This window comes from Crotalus tigris, unplaced genomic scaffold (assembly GCF_016545835.1).
Source record: "Crotalus tigris isolate CLP2741 ecotype Arizona unplaced genomic scaffold, ASM1654583v1 scf7180000024278.498577, whole genome shotgun sequence".
Taxonomy (NCBI): Eukaryota; Metazoa; Chordata; class Lepidosauria; order Squamata; family Viperidae; genus Crotalus; species Crotalus tigris.
Genome location: NW_024100450.1, coordinates 397,326 through 418,254, shown reverse-complemented (window position 1 = coordinate 418,254; position 20,929 = coordinate 397,326). Strand labels below are relative to the sequence as shown.

The following is a 20,929-nucleotide window of genomic DNA, read 5'->3' as shown; positions in this document are numbered from 1 at the left end:
TCTCTTCTTAAAAACTTCCAGTGTTGGAACATGACTTATGCTCTAAGGCAAGTATTCATTTCTAGTCATCTGTTATCCGTGGGATATTGGGATTATTTTCTGTTCTGAACTTTATGTGTTTACTGCAGAAACAGCAGTGCAACTAGAGCAACTCTGATTCATTTCATTAGAAGATTAGGTCAATCCACCCAAAAATGTAATAATTCAGCAACCCTCCACCCATCCGCAAAAAATCTCAGGATACATTGTCCTATTGCCTGAACTTTATATTTAAAACTCTGTACATGAAGCAGTATTTACATTACTTTAAAGATTAATATATTGTCCTCTGCTTACAGTCAAAAAAGATTCAAGCCCAACTGAAGGACCTTCGCTATGGGAAAAAGGATTTGATATTTAAGGTGAGTTTCTCACTTGAACTGGTGATGATATTTGCTTAAAGACAGTGCAGTATTAAAATAATCTGACCAAATGGTTTTATTCCTCTAACACCATTGGAAGAAAATCACAAAAAAATGTCAACATACATATTCAAAGGGATTTGAGAAAAAAATGAAATGTACATTTGATTTCCATGCTACATTATCCAAATATTCATGTATTTCTGCCTTTTTTTAATGGAGAAAATGATCTCAGAAGGCACAGCTTCCCAAGAAAAATTAAGCAGTTCTAAAACATTGATAAGGCTGTTTATTTCTCAAGTAAAGACCTCAAGACTTCTTCAAGGAGAAATATTTTAACATTTTTAAAATTATTTTGTGCCATCTTGTAAAACTTTTCTTTCTCCTGTCCCAGTTTTAGTTTGCTTATTGATTTAATTTTGATTTAATCTTTGCACTATGGATGTTTATTTCATAACATAATGTTTTAGGTTTTTATTTAACACCAAAGCAGATGACTGTCATGGGATAAATATTACACTATTGTAAAATATTGTTGTTATGGTTCCGGCTAATGAAACATTTCAAAGAACTTCCAGGCATTTATTTTCCTAAAAGTCTTTTATTGAATCAAAATGTCGGCACAGGCACAATGGAGGGATGCTAGGAACTAAGTTCTCTTCCTCTAAGCAGTTAAATTATCAGCATGTTCCCTCCCTAAATTAGCCATCATATATCACATTATCCAATTAGTGTGAAGGTCATAGGTTTTCTTCCTCTTTCTTTCCCGGGCTTTACCCCCACCCCCCTTCTGCTCTGTATTAACCCCATAAACACCAGACAGTTCTGCATATTGTCAAAAGCAAGAATATACAATATTTGCAGCGTTGACATCCGGCTCCCCTTACAAGAAGGACAGATCCTGTAAAATAAACAAAAGCTTATGTTAAGGGTTATCATTCGGTTTGTTGGGGTGTTTCATATGAAACCTTTTGACCAATCTGTCAGCTTTCACTTCACTGGATTTCACCCAGGTAGCTTCAGACAATGGGTATCCTTTCCATTGGATTAGGTACTGCAATTTCCCTTTAAAAATTCTAGAATCAAGAATATGTTTTACTTCATACTGGGTCTGTCCCGCAACTATGAGGGGCCCAGGCGCCTTCTTTGGAGGAGGTCTTAAAGTGGAGCCCCGATAAGGCTTCAACAAGCTACAATGGACAACTGGGTGAATTTTCCCAAAAGTCAAGGGAGTTTTAGTTCTACCGTGACTGGGTTGATAATCCTTACTATGGGGAAAGGCCCCAAGAATTTTGGTCCCAATTTCTTGCTGGGCAATTTGAGGCGTAGATATTTAGTTGACAGATAGACTTTTCCCCCAATTTGGAATGTTCTTTGGGGAGCCCTCTTTTTATCAGCCTGCTTTTTATAGGTATCAAAAGTATTTTTTAAAGCAGTTTTTGTGTTTTTCCAAACTTCTTCCCATCCCCTCACCCACTGATCAAGTGTCTGGAAAGAGGAGGGCAACTGAGGATATTCAGATATTGGGTTGAACTCTTTTCCTGTGGCTACTCTGAAAGGCGTGTAGCCAGTGCTGCTGTGCACAGAATTATTGTACGCCACCTCCACAAAAGGGAGGAGATCAGCCCAGTTCGTCTGTTGATAGGAAATGTAGCATCTAAGTTATTGCTCCACCATTTTGTTTGCGGCTTCTGCGGCCCCATTGGTGGCCAGATGGAAAGCAGATGATAAACCTTGAGATGATCCAATTAATTTAAGAAAACTTCTCCAAAACTTTGCTGTGAACTGCACCCCCCTGTCTGAGATTATTTACTTAGGAGCGCCATGCAGCCGGTAGATATGTTTCAGGAACAATTTGGTCATTCGTTGGACAGATGGGAGTCCTTTGCATGTGATAAAATGAGCCTGCTTCGAGAACAGGTCTATTACAGTCCAGATGACAGTATTTCCACTACTTTCAGGTAGGTCTACTATAAAGTCCATAGCTATTTCTTCCCATGGTTGAGAAGGGTTTGCCACGGGTTGCAGTAATGCAGAGATTTTCCCCGAGATTCTTTTCATTGTGGCACATACAGTACAACTTGTTACATAGTTTTCCACATCCTTTTTCAGCCCCAGCCACCAAAATTGCTGGCAGGTGAGGTATAGGGTTTTCAAATATCCAAAGTGTCCAGCCTGTCTTACATCGTGGCTGTGTTTGAGAGCATTAAGACGGAGTGCTTCTGGCAAATATAGCTTCCCCCCTTTGTAAGCCAAGCCATCCCTGCATGTTAGGGAGGCTTGATTATCTTTGAACCATTGGTCACTGAGGCGCTCTCATTTTATTTTCTTCGCTCCAGGGTCATCAAGATTGGGGACCCTGCAAGGTGTAAGTTGAGCAGCAGTTTGTGGGTTGAGGATAATTGCCTTGTTAATCTCCTCTCGTGATGTTTTTTTTTATGATAGGAATGGAGTGTTAGTATTATTATTTTTGTTTAATTTTTGTGTTTTATATTTTGTACTTTTGGGTACTTTTAAAAAATGGAATGGATTTTTTCTATCTAATTATTATTTTTTTTCTTCTCCTCCTTTTTCTTTTTTTTGAACTCCTTTTTTTATTTTTATTTTATCATAACGATCCCCTCTTGAAGGATTTTTTTTTAATTTATGGAGCTAATTTCTTATTTTTCTTGCTTAATTCTTGCAATTTTTAAGAAGGAGTAAAGTTTTTTTTTAAGATGGCTCCAAAGCGTCCAGTAATCTCTACAGCTTCCAAGGTGACTTCTTCTTCGGTGTTATCATCAGGGCAACAATCTAAATTAATAGTTTCACCTTCTTCCTTGCCACAGTCAACAATGGTGAAGGACTTGCAAGATATGATGGGAGATGTTGTACTTCAAATTAGGGGAGAAATGAAAGAGATTTTAGAGGAAAATAATAAGACTTTGAAGCAAGAGATAGTTTTGACTTTAAAAGGAGTTGCCTCTGTTCTTGAAAAGTTGAATTCTCGCGTAGAAGAGGTAGTAGAAAAATTGGAATTGATGGAGGAAAAATTTGAAAGTATGGAAAAAGAGATGAAAAACTTTCAAGATGAGATTCTTATGCTTCAATATAAACAAATGGAATATGCCTTAAGAATCAGAGGTTTACATGAGTCTGTGCAAGGAGATTTGAGAGAGATGGTGGCAAAGGACTTTGCTGTGATTCTGAATAGAGAAGAAGAGGAAATACTTAGTGGAATTGATCAGACATTTAGAGTTAACTCTGTGGTGGCAGAGCAAAAGAATTTGCCAAGAGATGTGGTAATTTACTTTGGGAAAAGATCCCTGCGCAATGAAATTATACAAGCCTTTTATAAGAAGAGGTTTCAAATTGCTTCACAAGATGTTATAATTTTAAAGGAGATCCCACCAAAAATTTTAAGAAGAAGAAAGGAGTTTGCTTTTTTAGCAGACGAACTTAAAAAGAGACAAATTTTGTTTAGATGGGATGTTCCGACTGGAATGGTGGTGAGCTACCTGGGGATACGTTATAGTCTTAATACTGTTTCTAAAGCAAAAGATTTTTATACTTCGGTCCTGGGGGTATGCTCATCGTCACCTACTACGCTTAAAGCTTTGGAAGAAAAAAAGGCAGAATTGCAGTTTGAGGGGCCCCAACAAGTAGAGATGGAGGAGCAGAAGACAACCTGTGCAACATATAATTGTAAAGAAAAGGATCAACAGAAGAAGTTTAAGGAAGTTCCACAAGTATTGGTTTCTGAATCTGAGGGAGAAGTAGGATTTATAAATTCTTTGGAGCAACCTTTAATGCCAGAATTGCAGTCTGAAGAGTCTATATTAATTAAAAATGGGAGGCCTCAACAAGTAGAGATGGATGAGCAGAAGATAACCTATGCAATATATAACTGTAAAGAAAAGGATCAACAGAAGAAGCTCAAGGAAGTTCCACAAGAGATGAAAGACCAGAAGACAACTTGTCCAACATATAAACATAAAGAAAAGGAGGTTGAGGAAGCTTCACAGGTATTGGTTCCTGAGACTTGTGTAATGTATAAATGTAAAGAAAAAGTAACATATAAACGTAAAGAGAAAGACCAACAGAAGAAGGAGGTTGAGGAAGCTTCACAGGTATTGGTTCCTGAGTTTGTGGGAGAACCAGGACAAATTTTTTGGAGCGATCTTCAAGGGCAGATTTTAACGCATTTCTTTCGATGCTTATGGGCAAGAGAGACTGATAAGGATTGTGTTTATAGTGGACGTAACCGGTTATTGGACAGAAGATTATGGAGACTGAATGAAAATTTTAGATAAGAAGTTTAAGTTTAAGTAATAGGTTTGGAGTATATTATAAGGTCTTCAATGTTTGGGTTTTTTTAATTATTATTATTATTATTTTTAAGATGCAATTTGTTATTGGTAAAGATGTATATTACATTGTGTTTAAGATAGTATTTGTTATTGGTAAAGATTTAAATGCGTATAAGGGGATCTTAATGTTTTAAGTTTTAAGTTTTAAGTAATGTTCAAATTTGTGTCTTGGAGGGAGTTTATAAAGAATGATGGAATATAAGTATGACATGAAAAGGTTTAGAGTATATTATAACGTGTTTAATGATTGGATTTTTTTAATTATTATTGTTATTATTATTATTTTTAAGAGAAGATAATTTGTTTAAAGTTTAAGTTTAAGTATTTAGCTTAAGTATTCAAAGAGTGTTTTGTTTCAATGGTATAATGAAGGTTTATATGTTTATTTTTTTGTTTTATGATAAAGAAAGAGGGAGAGATTAGATTTATATAGATGTATAGATGTTCAAAGAAAGTAATGTTTAAATTTGTGTCTTGGAGGGAGTTTATACAGAATGATGAATAATATTATAAGTATGATGTTAGAAAATGTTTAGAGTATATTATAATGTGTTTAAGGACTGTAATTATTATTTTTTAGAGAAGATAACCTATTTAATTTAAGGTATTTAGATTTGTTTAGGATTTATATGTGTTTTAAGTTTTTCTTTTCTTTTTTTTGAAAAATTTTAACTAAGCCTGTACTCAACTCTGGGAAGGTTGGGGGAGGGTTTGGGAGGTTTGGGGAGGGGGGGAGGGTATGGGAGGGTGGGGGAGTTTCAGGGAGGGGATTTGTTTTATAAAATTTAAAAAATTTTCAATAAAAAAAAAAAGATTGGGGACCCTGCAAGGTGTAAGTTGAGCGGCAGTTTGTGGGTTGAGGATAATTGCCTTGTTAATCTCCTCTCGTTCACTTTTGTATTGGGGTACCTGGGATAGCGCATTAGCTAGGAAGTTTTTTCTTCCTGGTATGTACTTTAGAGTGAAGTTGAAGCGGTTAAAGTACTGTGCCCACCGTACTTGCTTTGGGGACAATTTGCGGGGAGTTTTCAGTGCTTCTAGATTTTTGTAATCTGTCCATACCTCAAATGGCACCTTGCTCCCTTCTAGATAGTGACTCCAGTTTAATAGCACCCATCTAATTGTGAAGGCCTCCTTCTCCCAGATTGCCCATCTCTGCTCAGTAAATTTCTTAGAGGTGTAGGCGCAGGGTTGCAGGACCCCATTTTTGTTCTTTTGCAGTAACACAGCTCCAACTGCCACATTGCTGGCATCGGCTTGAATCACAAAGGGTTCCCCTGGGCAGGGGTGCTTTAGAACTGGTTCAGCAGCAAATAGTCTCTTTAAATTCTCAAAAGCTGAATGATATTATGGTTCCGGATAATGAAACATTTCAAAGAACTTCCAGGCATTTATTTTCCTAAAAGTCTTTTATTGAATCAAAATGTCAGCACAGGCAAAACGGAGGGATGCTAGGATCTAAGTTCTCTTCCTCTGAGCAGTTAAATTATCAGCATGTTCCCTCCCTAAATTAGCCGTCATATATCACGTTATCCAATTAGTGTGAAGGTCATAGGTTTTCTTCCTCTTTTTTTCTCGGGCTTTACCCCCACCCCCCTTCTGCTCTGTATTAATCCCATAAATACCAGACAGTTCTGCATATTGTCAAAAGCAAGAATATACAATATTTGCAGCATTGACAATTGTAAGATGGTGGCCTATGAAACAGATCTTCTTTACCTAAATGGGAAATGTATGCTGTGTTTTTTTTTTTTAAAAAATAGCTATAATAATTAAAAACTGAGACATACTTTACTGCCAGTACAGAATACATATCTCAAAGCATTCTGAAAACTGATTTTCCTTTATGAAAGCAGTCCACTATGTGATGAGGGGAAAAGTTAAGGGTGCTTGTTAAAATTAATGAGCTAAAAAGTTTGTCTTTTTTTCTCATGGAAGAGACAATGTGTATACACATTTAACTAGTGTCTTTATTTTAAAAATGAAGTCAGTACATACATCTTTTAGTTGGTTTGTTTTTTAAATTAGAATACCAGATAACGATCAAGGAGTAAGGATCATGTATCATATATCCTAATTCAACTTGTCCTCAACCTCTCTAAAGTGCATTATCTAAAATATGCATTTATTTTATAAAATGCATTTATTTTAGGGCATTATTTTAGGCAAAGAAAAGAGCCCCAGTAACTGTCAGGAGTGCTGGAAAGTCTGCAAATTAAATGTTCCCTGCTGGAGGCCTTTGAAGTTGCAATATGATTTTAGTATCTCAATATCTGTGATGTGTGTGTTTGTGTGTGTATAAGTTATCATTCCATTGTCATCAGGAAATCCAAGAATAATATTAATCTAAAAGAGTCCTTTGTGCTTGCATTCAATGGGGAGAAATGCTTTTAGAGATGGACTCAGTCTTGATACACCCAATCCTTTTTTGGTATTCCTCTTGGTAAATTGTTTTCTAAATATTTGGTTGCACATAGATACAGATGTATAACTATAATAACATGATGGGATATTATTCCCTTAAGTTTGCTGTTTTGTCTGTTAAAAAAAAACCACTGATTTTGTTCCTGGGTACAAAATCAGTAATATGCATTACTGTTAATATGCAGAAGATAGAAATGCCTTCCTATTGATTTTTACAAGTTAAAAGCTTATAAATAAAAGGAGGAGAATGATCCTTAGTGGCATATCTAATGCAGAAAAGGAAAGTTTTCCTTTTCTGTTCTAAGTGCTGTCAAAACCAACACCACCACAATCACCACAGAGGACGTTAAGGGACTATTAGCTCTTAGTTCCAATGTATAACATGCATACGTGTGTCATAAGATAGCTTTAAAATAATGACATACAAGATTTATTGTATCAGTTGTGGTTGGATGTACTACTGGTTTATAAAATGTAGCCAGTATACATTTTAAATCTTTGTCAGATACTTGGCAGAATTGTAGCCTTGCTTCTGCCATCTTGATGTCCATTAGCTTGGTGCTGTGTGCAACTAAATTTAGCAGATGACTAAAACCTTGTAGCCATATACCATAAATGTTTATTATAAATGGACATGGTAAACATATGTATTATTTAAAAAGCAAAGAGGTTTTTTTTGCAACCAATCAATTTGTTATACCTGTTAATAATAATAATAGTAATAATAATAATAGTAGTAAAGTTGGAAGGGATCTTGGAGGTCATCTAGTCCAACCCCCTGCTCGGGAGGAAACCCTACACCATTTCGGACAAGTGGCTGTCCAGTCTCTTCTTAAAAACTTCCAGTGTTGGAGCATTTACTGCCTCTGGAGGCAAGCTGTTCCACTGATTAATTGTTCTCACTGTCAGGAAGCTTCCCCTTAGTTCTAGATTGCTTCTCTCCTTGATTAGTTTCCACCCGTTGCTTCTTGTCCTGCCTTCAGGTGCTTGGAAAATAGCTTAATTCCCTCTTCTTTATGGCAGCCCCTGAGATATTGGAATACTGCTATCATGTCCCCCTTTGTCCTTCTCTTTGTTAAACTAGACATACCCAATTCTAGCAACCGTTCCTTATATGTTTTAGCCTCCAGTCCCCTAATCATCTTTGTTGCTCTTCTCTGTACTCTTTCTAGAGTCTCAACATCTTTTTTACATCGTGGTGACCAAAACTGGATGCAGTATTCCAAGTGTGGCCTTACCAAGGCATTGAAGAGTGGTATTAATACTTCACGTGATCTTGATTCTATCCCTCTGTTAATGCAGCCTAGCACTGTGTTGGCCTTTTTGGCAGCTGCAGCACACTGCTGGCTCATATTTGGGTAATTGTCTACTAGGACTCCGAGGTCCCTCTCACAGTTACTACTATTGAGCATGGTGCCACCTATGCTGTACTTGTGCATTTGGTTTTTCTTGCCTAAATGTAGAACCTTGCTTTTTTCACCATTGAATTTCATTTTGTTAGTTAGTGCCCAGTGTTCAAGTCTGTCCAGATCCTTCTGTATCTTAAGCCTGTCTTCTGGAGTGTTGTCTATTCCTGCCAGCTTGGTGTCGTCTGCAAATTTGATGAGTTCCCCATCTATCCCTTCATCCAAATCGTTGATGAAGATGTTGAAGAGTACTGGGCCCAGAACAGAGCCCTGGGGCACCCCACTACACACTTCCCTCCATATAGATGCAGTTCCATTGAGGACCACTCGCTGAGTACGGCCGGTCAGCCAGCTACAGATCCATCTGGTGGTGGTTCTGTCTACCCCACATTTTTCTATCTTGTCAAGTAGTAGGTTGTGATCTACTTTATCAAATGCCTTACTGAAATCCAAGTAAATTATGTCCACAGCATTCCTCTGATCCACTAATTTTGTCACTTGGTCAAAGAATGCAATAAGATTTGTCTGGCATGATCTATTTTTGACAAACCCATGTTGGCTTTTAGTAATGACTTTGTTTGCCTCTAGGTGTTCGTTGATTCGTTGTTTGATTATCTTTTCCAGGATCTTCCCAGGTATTGAGGTCAGGCTGATAGGTCTGTAATTTCCTGGATCCATTTTTTTTCCTTTTTTGAGGATGGGAACTACATCAGCTCTTTTCCAGTCCTCTGGTAGTTCCCCTGTGTTCCAGGATCTTTGAAAAATATAGTTCAGTGGCTCCGATATCACATCTGCCAGTTCCTTGAGAACTGGGGTGTAATCCATCTGGTCCTGGCGATTTGAACTCATCTAGGCTGGACAGGTGCTCACTAACCATTTTCTTGCCTATCTTAACTTGTGTTTCTGTTTTGTTTTTTATGGCACTATTTTTGATAGGTTGGTCTGTTTTTTCCCTTTGTGTAAAGACAGATGCAAAAAATGAGTTAAATAGTTCTGCTTTCTCCCTGTTGCTTGTCACCTTCTTGCCACTTCCACCCACTAATGGACCAATCATTTCCTTCACTTTTTTCTTGTTTTTTACATGTTGAAAGAAGCTTTTTTTGTTATTTTTGACTTTGGTCGCAAGCCTTAGTTCATTTTGAGCCTTGGCTTTCTTCACTTCATCTTTGCAGGCTCGGGCTATTTACTGATATTCTGACTTAGTTATGTTCCCCTCTTTCCACTTTCTATATTTGTCCTTTTTATCTTTCAATTTGTCAGAGAGTTCTTTATGCAGCCATGCTGGTTTCTTTTGGGAGCTGTTGTTTTTCCTCTTTGTTGGTATTGTGCTAGACTGTGCTTTTATTATCTCATTTTTCAAAATTTCCCAAGCTTCTTGAGTTGTTTTCCCCTTGAGGATTCTCATCCATGGAATCCTTCCCAAGCCCTCTCTAAGTTTATTGAAATTAGCTCTCTTGAAGTCCAAGACTCTAGTTTGACTGTGTTCTATTGCTTGTGCTTCTATAATGTTGAATTCTAATATTGCATGATCACTTCCTCCCAGGGTTCCTATGGCTTCAACACCATCTATCATTTCATCTCTGTTATTGAGAATTAGATCCAAAATGGCTAATCCCCTAGTTCCCTTCTCTACTTTTTGGGAGACAAAGTTGTCTGCTAGGTTTGCCAGGAACCTGTTTGATCTTCCACTTGGTGCGGAGTTTGTCTCCCAGTTGATGTCAGGGTAGTTAAAGTCCCCCATTACTATTGTGATATTCCATTGGAAATATTCTTAAATACTATGGCTGAAATTTAAAGAATTATGACTCGAATACTCTGTTTTCTAAGACATTTCTATTATATATCTTTGTATCAACTGAAAAAAAAAGCATCTGGAAAAGTGTAGAACTCCCCATAGCTCTTTATAATTAGCACAGGATTACAGCAAACAAAGAGTAATAAATAAATAAAATAACCCCTACTTCCCTCTCTTTATCCTTCTACCCAAACCAGGAAAGACTTGGAATGCAGGGAGGGAGTTGATAAATAAATTATTATATTTGGTAAAGGGAATTAAAAAATAAGTAAAATGTAATAAAAGCACTATTTGCATAACAACAAAACAGTCCAGCACTAACAGTCCTTTCTGAAAAGGCATGTATGAAGCATCAGGTGCAGTACTCCTTTATTTGAAACTTCAAGCTTCAAATCTTAGTAGATGTATATATTTATCTGGAGTCATTTGTCCAATAGTTGACCCAATGGTGGGATTCAGCCAGTTTGCACCACTTCAGAAGAACCAGTAGCTAATTTTTTGTTGCCCAGGCCCAGAACGGACTTCCAGAAGCGGCATCCACACAGAGAACCGGTTGTTCACATATTTGAATCCCACCACTGAGTTGACCTGGTACAAAGGCCCCACTGCCACATAAACACACTTTCTCTGCAGAAGTGTAAAGACTTGAAGTGGAAATTGAACTTTTCACTCTTTTGATAACTGCTTTGAACTTAGGATGGGGGACCCTACCTTCGACTTTCCCCTAGTGTAGTGTGGATTAGTCACTGAAGAAACAAATAGGACCGCAAGTACCCAAAGACCATTTTGGCCTTTATGATGTAGGAATAATAAAAAACAAGATTGAATTAGTCTAAGAATCAGAGCCTGAATGAGGGAGCTCAGAGGATAGCATTTAAAAATACACTATATTATCAAATAATATGTGATATTATATAAAATATTAGCATTTTATATTAAAAACTACCAACCGATACATAATTGCATTCCATATAATAGTAATTGAATCTAAAAAGAGAAATGAATTGGCTTTTAAATGAAAGAGGAGCAAGAACAAAATTAGGAAATCTAGTTCTCCAAGAATGTTTCAGTGAGAACATTTTAACAAAGGGTTGGCGCAGTTGATCTGGTTTGAAACATTTACTTAGACTCTTTTCAACAACATCCAGATATGCAATCTTAAGGTTGCATTTTGTAAGCATTCCCACTCATTTTAATACAGTGGTATCTTGGTACTCATCATTAATTGGTTCTGGGAGGCATGATAAGTAACAAAAATGATGAGTACCAAACATTTTTTTCCTATAAAGAATAATATAGTGAGTCACAAAGCACCTGACACTGACAAGTTCTAACTTGTGTGTTGAATACCAAACAAATGATGGGTACCGGCACAAAATTTTCACATGAAAACGTGTTGAGTTCCAAATCCAATGAGTTTCAAAGCAGTTGAATACCAATGTACCATTGTACTGATGTGACAAAATATCTGTATCTTTGAACATGCAAAACTGACAATTATAAGTTGGATTTCTTTCACAACATGATGTCTGTAAATACTAACTTTCTCCTTGAGAAATCCCCAAAACATTTAAGGAACCCAAAGATTTCCAAGAATATTGAAAATATAGATGGGCAAGCTGTACTGGCCTCAGAATAATTCTGCTTTTTTTTCTCCTGAACTTTCTAATAGAATGTTGAAAGGAATGAATGAAGTAAATGAAAGATCTTCATGTCTGTTCTTAAATATTCTCAAAAATTTTGGGCCTATTAAGAAGAGATCAAACATATCAAATAATGTGCCTTACCACTGTTATTTACATGACTTTGAGGGGGTTTTCTAAATTTTTTTGGAAAGAAACAGGAGAGGAAGATTGATAGAATCAAGTCCATTACAAGCCAAGCTTAATTCTGACATGGCTTTCCAAACTAGATGAATATGCATTTTTTTATCATTTGAAATTTATCTACATCACTACATGAACCCATCAGTCTGCTGCATCCAATTTATTTTGTTTCAAGGGCATTTTGAATAACAGTTTGGTTTATTAACCAGGTTTATAAAAATAAAAGGAGCTTTTTAAAACCTCTTGGACAAACTGAAGATGTATGGAAAAATATCTTCTGAAACAGATTTGCTTCTCAGTCCAGTACTACCAAGATATTATGATATACAAATGTTACCCTTACTACCAACATGGGAAAAACTAGTAAAAACTGAAAGAATCAAAACTTCCCATGAAAATCAAGAGTCTGGATGAAGACAATTACTACAAATATCTGGACATTCTTCAAGCTGACATTAAGCATACTGAAGTCAAGAAGGCTAGAATGCCTAATGTCAGTTTGAAGGATGTCCAGGTATTATCTTCATCCAGGCTTTTGGTGTTATTTCAATGGACAGCAACACTTGAGCTAGCACAAGACAGAAACCACTATATTTAACTTGAAGCAGAAAAGTGTAAACAGTAGTCATGCTTCCTAGAGGCTGGATATGAGTAGAAAATGACAACATCCATATCTGCTGTCCAGAATGATTGATAGTCATGGCATGGCACTCTGGCAGTTGAGATGCACCCTGAATCAAGGTAAATAACCTCTGATTAAATCTCAATTGAACTGGTTTGCTGCTGTATTTAGCCTCAGTTTTATCTTGTGACTGGGTCCAGAACTGTTAAGAATTGCTAATATGAACATGTTACTTTGATTATTCATATTTTTCCTCTAAATTCTAATAACATTCTTTCAGTATATATTATGCAAAATAAAATAAAGTAGTATTTTTATTTTATTTTTTCAATATCAATATCTACAAAGCATTATTAATATTAATATTACCTTCATTGCACCTTTTATATAAATAAATGATTGGTACAATCAGAAAATGGGAGAAATAAACAGGGAACATGTTTAGGGCTTCACTGGAAGTGATTTGCTCTATTGGAAACAAATAAAAGTTTCTTTATACCATTGACAAACCTAATATTACAGAAAGAAATCTCATTTAAAGCAAACTTATACAAAAAGGCAATAAAGTTCCTTTCTGTGCCAAGCTTTTATTTAATGCACCAATTTTGTTACTTTCTTTCTCTGCTTCTTGCATAGGTGATAAATGGTTTGGATCCCAAAAGATTATCATTTAACCAAAATGCAAATTCTGAGAGAAGTCGACTTCCAGGTAGCCTCGCCAGTAGGATTTGTGGTAATTCAATTGGGTTGCTACAAACAACTTTTTCCTTTTCTCACAACATCCATCTAGCCTCCCAAAAAATCTGCTGAAGGTATAGATTTGAGTATAGTATATGACAATAGAATAAAGATAATTATTTAAACTAAGCAAGAAATATGCCTTCTCTGGACTTGTGATAATCTTCAGGATGACCTCATAGTGAGCAGAGGATGAAAATTTTGTACTCCAAATTATATAGTTTGGCAAGATCTTTAAAATTTAAAACAGTTCATCTGTTTTTCATACAGTGAGCATTACATGGATAATATTGTATATGTCATAGGTTCCCTCTAAATCAAATGGATAGCATGAAATACAATGTAGGTGTCTATGGTTTAACTCAGAACTAATTATGCAAAATATGCCTCTTAGTTTAATTAATTTCTGTTAAAATAAAAAAGGGAAAAAGCACATAAAGTAAACATTGGCTGTATACAGAGCCAAACTAAAAAAACATCAGGCAGCAATTCCCATTATTATCCTTTCAAATACCCAATTCTGTTTAGTTTCTGGATCTTGCATTTATAAAGTTTAAAAATACTTTGAATAATTAATTCCTTATTTTACATTTTAAAAATCCAAGCATCTGCTTTATAGGCTTAGGAACATTTTACTGAAAAATATGAACATTGGTTATCTTCTAATAACAGATCGAAGTAGGGTAATCAGAGAATTTGCTTTTGTTCAAAAGGGTTGAAAGCTACAGATAACACAAAGAGTAACAAGGGTTTTGGAAAGACATATCTTTTAGTATCTTCATCTTTAATTTGTTCAGGCTACAGTTTATGCCCTCCTAGCAAAGGCTACTGCTATCAAAGATGCATTGTATATGTCATTCTCCAGATGAATTCATAAGACTCTGCCACACATGAATAAATAATAATTGAGAATATATGTACGTCAAGGTTGAACTGTTGGCTTTTTGATATTTCCTGTTTCCTGCTTATTTCATTTTGGCTGCTAGGGAAGATGTGTGGTGGGGTGTTTATCTCCCTCCTTTACCCTTTAAATAAACCCCACCTATATATCATGTAAAATATAGAAAAATGTTAGCAATGGAATCCTCCGGATTTCAGCAGAATAGAAGTATAATTATAAATACATGATAAATAAATATCTGAAAAAAGGAAAAAAAAATATTGAGTCTAAAAGCAATAGAACAAATTGCAATTTGTAAGATTAATACATCCCTGATCTCAAAATGTCGAACTAAAACGTATCACTGATAATGTTCATTCAGGTAACCAGGATCAAATGAAGCGATAAATTGTGGCCCGCCAAGGACTTTACTGTATCAGTCAAAGCCATTCTATCTGTGAGGCTTTCAAAATTTTATATCATCAAATCATCATTGTTTAGCAATCAATATTTATTATATTATTTGGGATCAGGAAAAAAAAGCCTGATATTTCTAAAGATTTACATTCTAGAACCCAATATTACTTAATAAAAATAGTATTCTTTACTGAAGTGGCACTATACAATTATCAACTTGGGACAAATTTGACTAAGCCAATCATGATTTTTCTTGTATTACTTGATATGTTTGAGTTCCTGGCTAATAAAGAGGCAAATCCACTCATCACATTAATTATGTACAGTGCAACTAACACTCTTTTTTATTTACTCTAGATTAAGCCCACAATTCTTAACTGAAATTGGGAGTATTTTGCGAGTTTGAGAAAACATAACCACTAGCATTTTTTTGGCTATGTCAAAGCTCAGAAGCGAAGCAGGGTTAGGCCTGGCTAGCACTAAGATATGAGATCAGCAAATGCCAGTATAGATTGAGAAAGAAAAAAAATCCACCAGAAGGTAACAGTAAGCTACATCCATACTGTGGCAAGAAAAGTACATGGATGTGTGCCCAGAAATCAAATTCAACTTGAAGGATTTTTGCCTTTACAAATCTATCCCACCTGCTCTGTTTGCTTCCCTTATTTTCAGAGGGAAGGAGTTCCACAGTGTTGGAATGGGGAAAGGAGGAACATTTCAAACATCTATCTGTCGTGTGTGTGTGTGTGTGTGTGTGTGTGTGTATGTGTGATAGAAAGAGGAGAAATATTTATTTATGCAATCATTTCTCACTTCCAATGACTCAAGGACATTTACAACAATAGTAATATAATCAAAACCAGAATCCAATTTATGAGAAATTTCTTCAGATAACAATAGCCATCCTCCTGCTCAATTGATGTGCTTAACTGTATTATATTCTCATGCCTCTAGATTCCAAAGCAAGAAGATGAACTGGAGAATCTAAAACTGTACCTGCCTTACTAAAATTCCATCATGTATTTACTCCCAGACACCCTCATAAGATAGATGATAGATAGACAGACAGACAGACAGACAGACAGATAGAAAGAGATAGAGATAGATAGACAGATATGGATAGACAGATAGATTATATAATGTTTATCATTTCTTTATTTATAATTTATTTATTTAATATCCTGCCTTTATCATTTCTACACATAACTCATGGCATTTGTACAAATAACACACTTACCTCCTCCTAGTTTCCCTAAAACAACAACCTTATGTTTAGCTTATGTGCTAAATCAAACTATTTTCCAGATAATTATCTTTTTGTTTTAGCATTTCAGTGTTTGTGACTGCCCACACATGGGGATCAAGTTCATCTTTTATTTATTCATTTTTTAAAATCCACATATTTATTTATTAAATGAATGTTATTTTACTCCTCTGAACTTTCTCTTTCCCTTTATCAGTAATTAAATTAAAAAGGACTAAATTCAATATTTGGTTCAACCCTTCTTGCTGAAGTGCCATTCAAAATACAGCTAAGTTAGAAAAAATGTCTTATGTTTGAAAAATAACAATCTCCTGCATTCAGTTCTTATCCTTATTCCCAATATCTTTCTCTTCATCTTCTCTTATCTACATTGTAGTTAAATTTTAAACTGTAGGATTTTTAGGACACAGACCTATCTGGGTTTTTTTTAATTTGACATTAAGTGTCTTTTATGTGGATGATGCTATTTATATAATAAAAATCTATCATCATATATTTATATAATATAAGCCTATGGTCATTATTGCAATTTATATACGGTATTAAAATTACATCATTATTACTGCTAGTCTGGGGTGAGTTTGTGTGATGCTACTTCAAGCATTTTTGTCCAAGAAGTAAGGTCAGATATACGCTTAAAAAGACATAAAATAGAATTATTTATCTCACTGCAAATACAAATACACAGAGGGGGGGAAATCTGTGAACAAATGAAGTGAACAAAATGAAATGAGATTATTATGTCAGTTCACTGCACTAACACTATTTTAAAAATTTATAGAACGTTTGGATGTAAAAAAGCGGAAGTGGATATTTTCCCCTAGTGATAGAAATTTCATAGTGGTGAGTTTGTTGAAGATGAGAAAGAGATATAGAAACTCCTGGCTAAATCCAATATGTTATCTTAGTAACAAGGGATGTAAGCTTGGAGACAAGGATCTCTAAAGCATATTATATTTTTATTGCCAAGCCACTGTTAGCATATTGTTTGCCAGAGTAAATACCAAAACCTATTTAATTCTGAATGGATATGGATATGATGTGAAGGCATCCAAAATGACAGCTACTTTTTGTAGACTATGTCTTTACCAACACATCTCTTTTGCAAACTTTTTTTTTTCATCAAGAATGGTTTATGTAGAAAATAAAATAATGTCTTGAATTTTACAAATTGAACCTGGAAATCATCTGTGAGGACAAAAATGGATTTTTATTTCCCTCAAGTTGGAATTGAAATGTTCATTTCTTCAAAGTAATAAAAGGAAATCAAAGTGATTCTTGAAACTTGAGATAAAGCATGGTAATGCCCAGCTTACACTTTTAATATAGTTCCTAAGCTCCAGCATTGATATGCTACAATGACTCTTAAATTGTTTAAAGGCAGAATGCTCACTTACCCACCTCTGTTCCAAGGTGCTATTGTTAATCTAGCTTTAAGAGCTGTTGTGCCACAGTGGTTAGAATGCAGTATTGCAGGCTAATTCTGTTGACTGCCAATAGCCAGCAGTTCGGCAGTTGGATTATCACTGACTCAAGGATGACTCAGCCTTCCAGCCTTCTGAGCTCAGTAAAATGAGGACCCAGATTATTGGGAGCAATATGCTGACTGTAAACTGCTTAGAGAGGGCAGTAAAGCACTGTAAAGTGGTATATAACTCTAAGTGCTATTTCTATTACATGACAAGGAAGTCACAGCTCCTTTATTTTTCAACTCTGTACAGAAGAGAAAATTATTATCAGATAAATAGGTCAAAAATACATCCAGTATAAGTAATTGATTATAGTAATATGTTTGAAGTTAGAATTGTTATTCTATACATTCATAATGGTTGGTCAAGTCATTTACAAAGAAACAAAACTATATAGAAGAACACACAATTGGACAAGTAATTTATAAAGAAGCAAGCAATCTACTGGAGAACTTGATGGACTAATTAAAAACACTTCATGAAATCTGATTTGGCCCATAGGTAAGAATGCCATTTGTGATCTTTTTTATTAAAGTAAGTGTTGTTTCATTATATAAAATGGTTGTTGGTGTGTATGTGTTCAGATGTATGTGTGTATGATCTCTTCAGTCTCCACTTTATCAACTTTATAACACATTTTGCACAACATGTAAACTGAATGAAACTGAGTGAATATAGGGTGAAAATAATTAAGAGGAACAACTGCTCCTATGTGTCAGGTGTGATGACAACTTTGAAAGTATGATGGGAATCTGTCTCATCATCTTACCATCAAAAGTTGGGAATGGGTGGAATCTTTGCTTAAAGAAAGTTTCCATTACTAAACCCAAAACATAAAGGGAATTTCTGGGAATTATCAAACCTTGATATAACACTTTGGAAATATCTCCTGAAACAGGCTTTAATGTTGCCTAATTAATTACAGCTGATAGCTCCTCCCTTACATCATAAGCAACAAAAATAGTAACAAGGCTGAACAGAAGCCAAGACTTACTTAGTTCCTGCTTAGGAGAACAAAACAAGAATCAATGTACATTTTAAATCAGAGCACTGTGGGCAGTTGAGGATCAAGAAACCTATAAATTATTTGACAAGCAGGATCTCATTTTGATTTTGAGTGACTTTTTATTTGGGCAGCTCTGGGCTGGTTCATAACCTTTCCAAAGATTTTCAGTAGTTAGACATAACCCACTTTCCTAGAAACGCAGAATCTAAATTACACAACAGTTATCAGAAACAGGATATTCTGGCTTACACAACCTGCCTCTTAATATTTATCTAGTCAAGGGGAAAGGCTGATATTTTATTGAATTGTCTATAAATAATTTGAAATCATCAAAGAAAAGAAAAATACACATGCAAAAGTGCGTAAGTTCTATAAAACTTATGTTTGCTGAATGAAAACTCTTTGAGAAGAAATTTCAATCAAGAAAATAAGAGAGGAATTTGATTTTAACCCAAAGGTGCTTTTTCAAGAGGCAACTGGACTTTCTTGTTTTTCTTTGAAGACGTTTTGCTTCTCATCGCAGAAGCTTCTTCAGTTCTGGATGAGCTTCTGAGATGAGAAGTGAAACATCTTCAAAGAAAAACAAGAAAGTCCAGTTGCCTCTTCTTTTTTTGAAAAAAAAAATTATTTAAATTTTCAATACATATAATACTTTCCATACATTATATATAAAAACAATAAAAGAGAAAAATACCTTTAAAATAAAACCTTAGGTGTTGCTCATCTATCTCCCCCCGACTGCATCCGCCCTTTCAACGTTCCTTCCTTACTTCCCTACTCCCTCTCTCCTCTCCTCTCATCTCTCCCCTCATCCCTTCCTCCCAACCAACTTCCTTCCATCCTTCCTCCTCCCCTCTTATCCCTCTTTGGATACAGTTCAGGGGAAATACCTGAGCGGCACCTCCCTCTAAAATATTCTATCTATTTTATACATTTAATATTTCTATATAACTAACCTACTTAATCCCACCCATCCCCTCCCACCCTACCCCCCCCTTCCCGGAGCAAAATATAGGGTTATTGTAAACAAAATAAACACAATCTATAACTTTTAAAACAAAAAAAATTATACAATAAACAAATTCATACATAACCCTTAACTCCCTTTAAACTTTAAAAATAATAAAATAAACAAATCTACTATAAATCAAATATTATAAAATTCTATAAATAATAATTATTACTTCAAAAAAAATTAATCATAAAATAAATGGAATTTTAAAATTCCATATTTATTCTGAATATAATCTATCCACCTTCTCCACACTATGATAATTTTTTTGTGTGTATGGTCCTTTAAATAAGCAGAAATCTTTGTCATTTCTGCTAAATTGGAAACTTTAAGTATCCATTCTTCTAAAGTAGGCAGCGAATCCTTCTTCCAATATAAACCTACAAGTAACCTTGCTGCAGTTATTAGATTCAACATTAAAATAGTTTCATTAACATCTAAATCCATAAAAATACCCAATAAAAATAATTGAGGAGTAAACTTTATCTTCTTTTTAAAAATCTTTTGAATGTTCCACCAAATCATTATCCAAAAAGCTTTAACCTTCTTACAGGTCCACCAAACGTGAAAGTAAGTTGCATCAGTACTACCATACCTCCAACATTTGGGCTGTAAGTTAGAATACATACAAGACACTTTTTTGGGTTCCAAATGCCACCTATAAAACATTTTATAAAAAATTTCCCTCAAATTTTGGGCCTGTGTAAATTTAACATTTCTAATCCAAATATTCTCCCATTGATCCAATAGAATCGGTTCCTGGATATTCTGAGCCCATTTAATTATACAATCTTTTACTAACTCCGTTTCTGAATCCAATTTTATTAACTCATCGTAGATTCTTTTAATATGAGCATGATTCTGATCTTTAATCTGAACAATCAAGTTTTCATCTCCTAATGTTATTACAACTTTCTTATCTACTGTCCACCTATCCACAATTTGTATGTATTGAAACCATGAGTATGAAATATTTTCTTGTCTTAATACGTCTAAAGATTTTAGCTGCCAATCATTACCTGACCAAATTAATAACTCCTTATACGAAATTTTATCGAAATTCATCTCCTTTGAGACTCCCTCAATTACATGTCCAGGAATCCCCCAAATAGGTATTTTATAATTTAACCTATAATAATACTTCTTCCAAACTCAAAAAAAAGCATTCCTTAAAATATGTGATTTAAAAGCCCGATCTACTTTCTTATTAAAAATCAAATAAGCATGCCAACCATACAATAAATCCCACCCTTCAATAGAAAGAACATCTTTATTTGTTAAATTAAGCCAATCGCTTATCAAAGTTAAGGTGGCTGCATC

General features: G+C 35.0%; 1 protein-coding gene across 3 annotated transcripts in view; it reads left to right on the top strand.

The window, feature by feature from the left end:
- The window catches only part of LOC120299110 (leucine zipper protein 2-like), a 179,038-nt gene that overhangs the window by 63,203 nt on the left and 94,906 nt on the right, over nt 1-20,929 (top strand). Inside the window, exon 3 of one of the 3 annotated variants that reach the window (XM_039323558.1) lies at nt 339-401. The exons of 1 other annotated variant lie outside the window; for it this stretch is intronic. In XM_039323558.1, coding sequence (XP_039179492.1) covers nt 339-401 — 63 coding nt within the window. Of the gene's footprint in view, nt 1-338; nt 402-13,459; nt 13,533-20,929 lie in introns of those variants that run through there. One more of the 3 variants, XM_039323560.1, reaches the window with a different exon arrangement.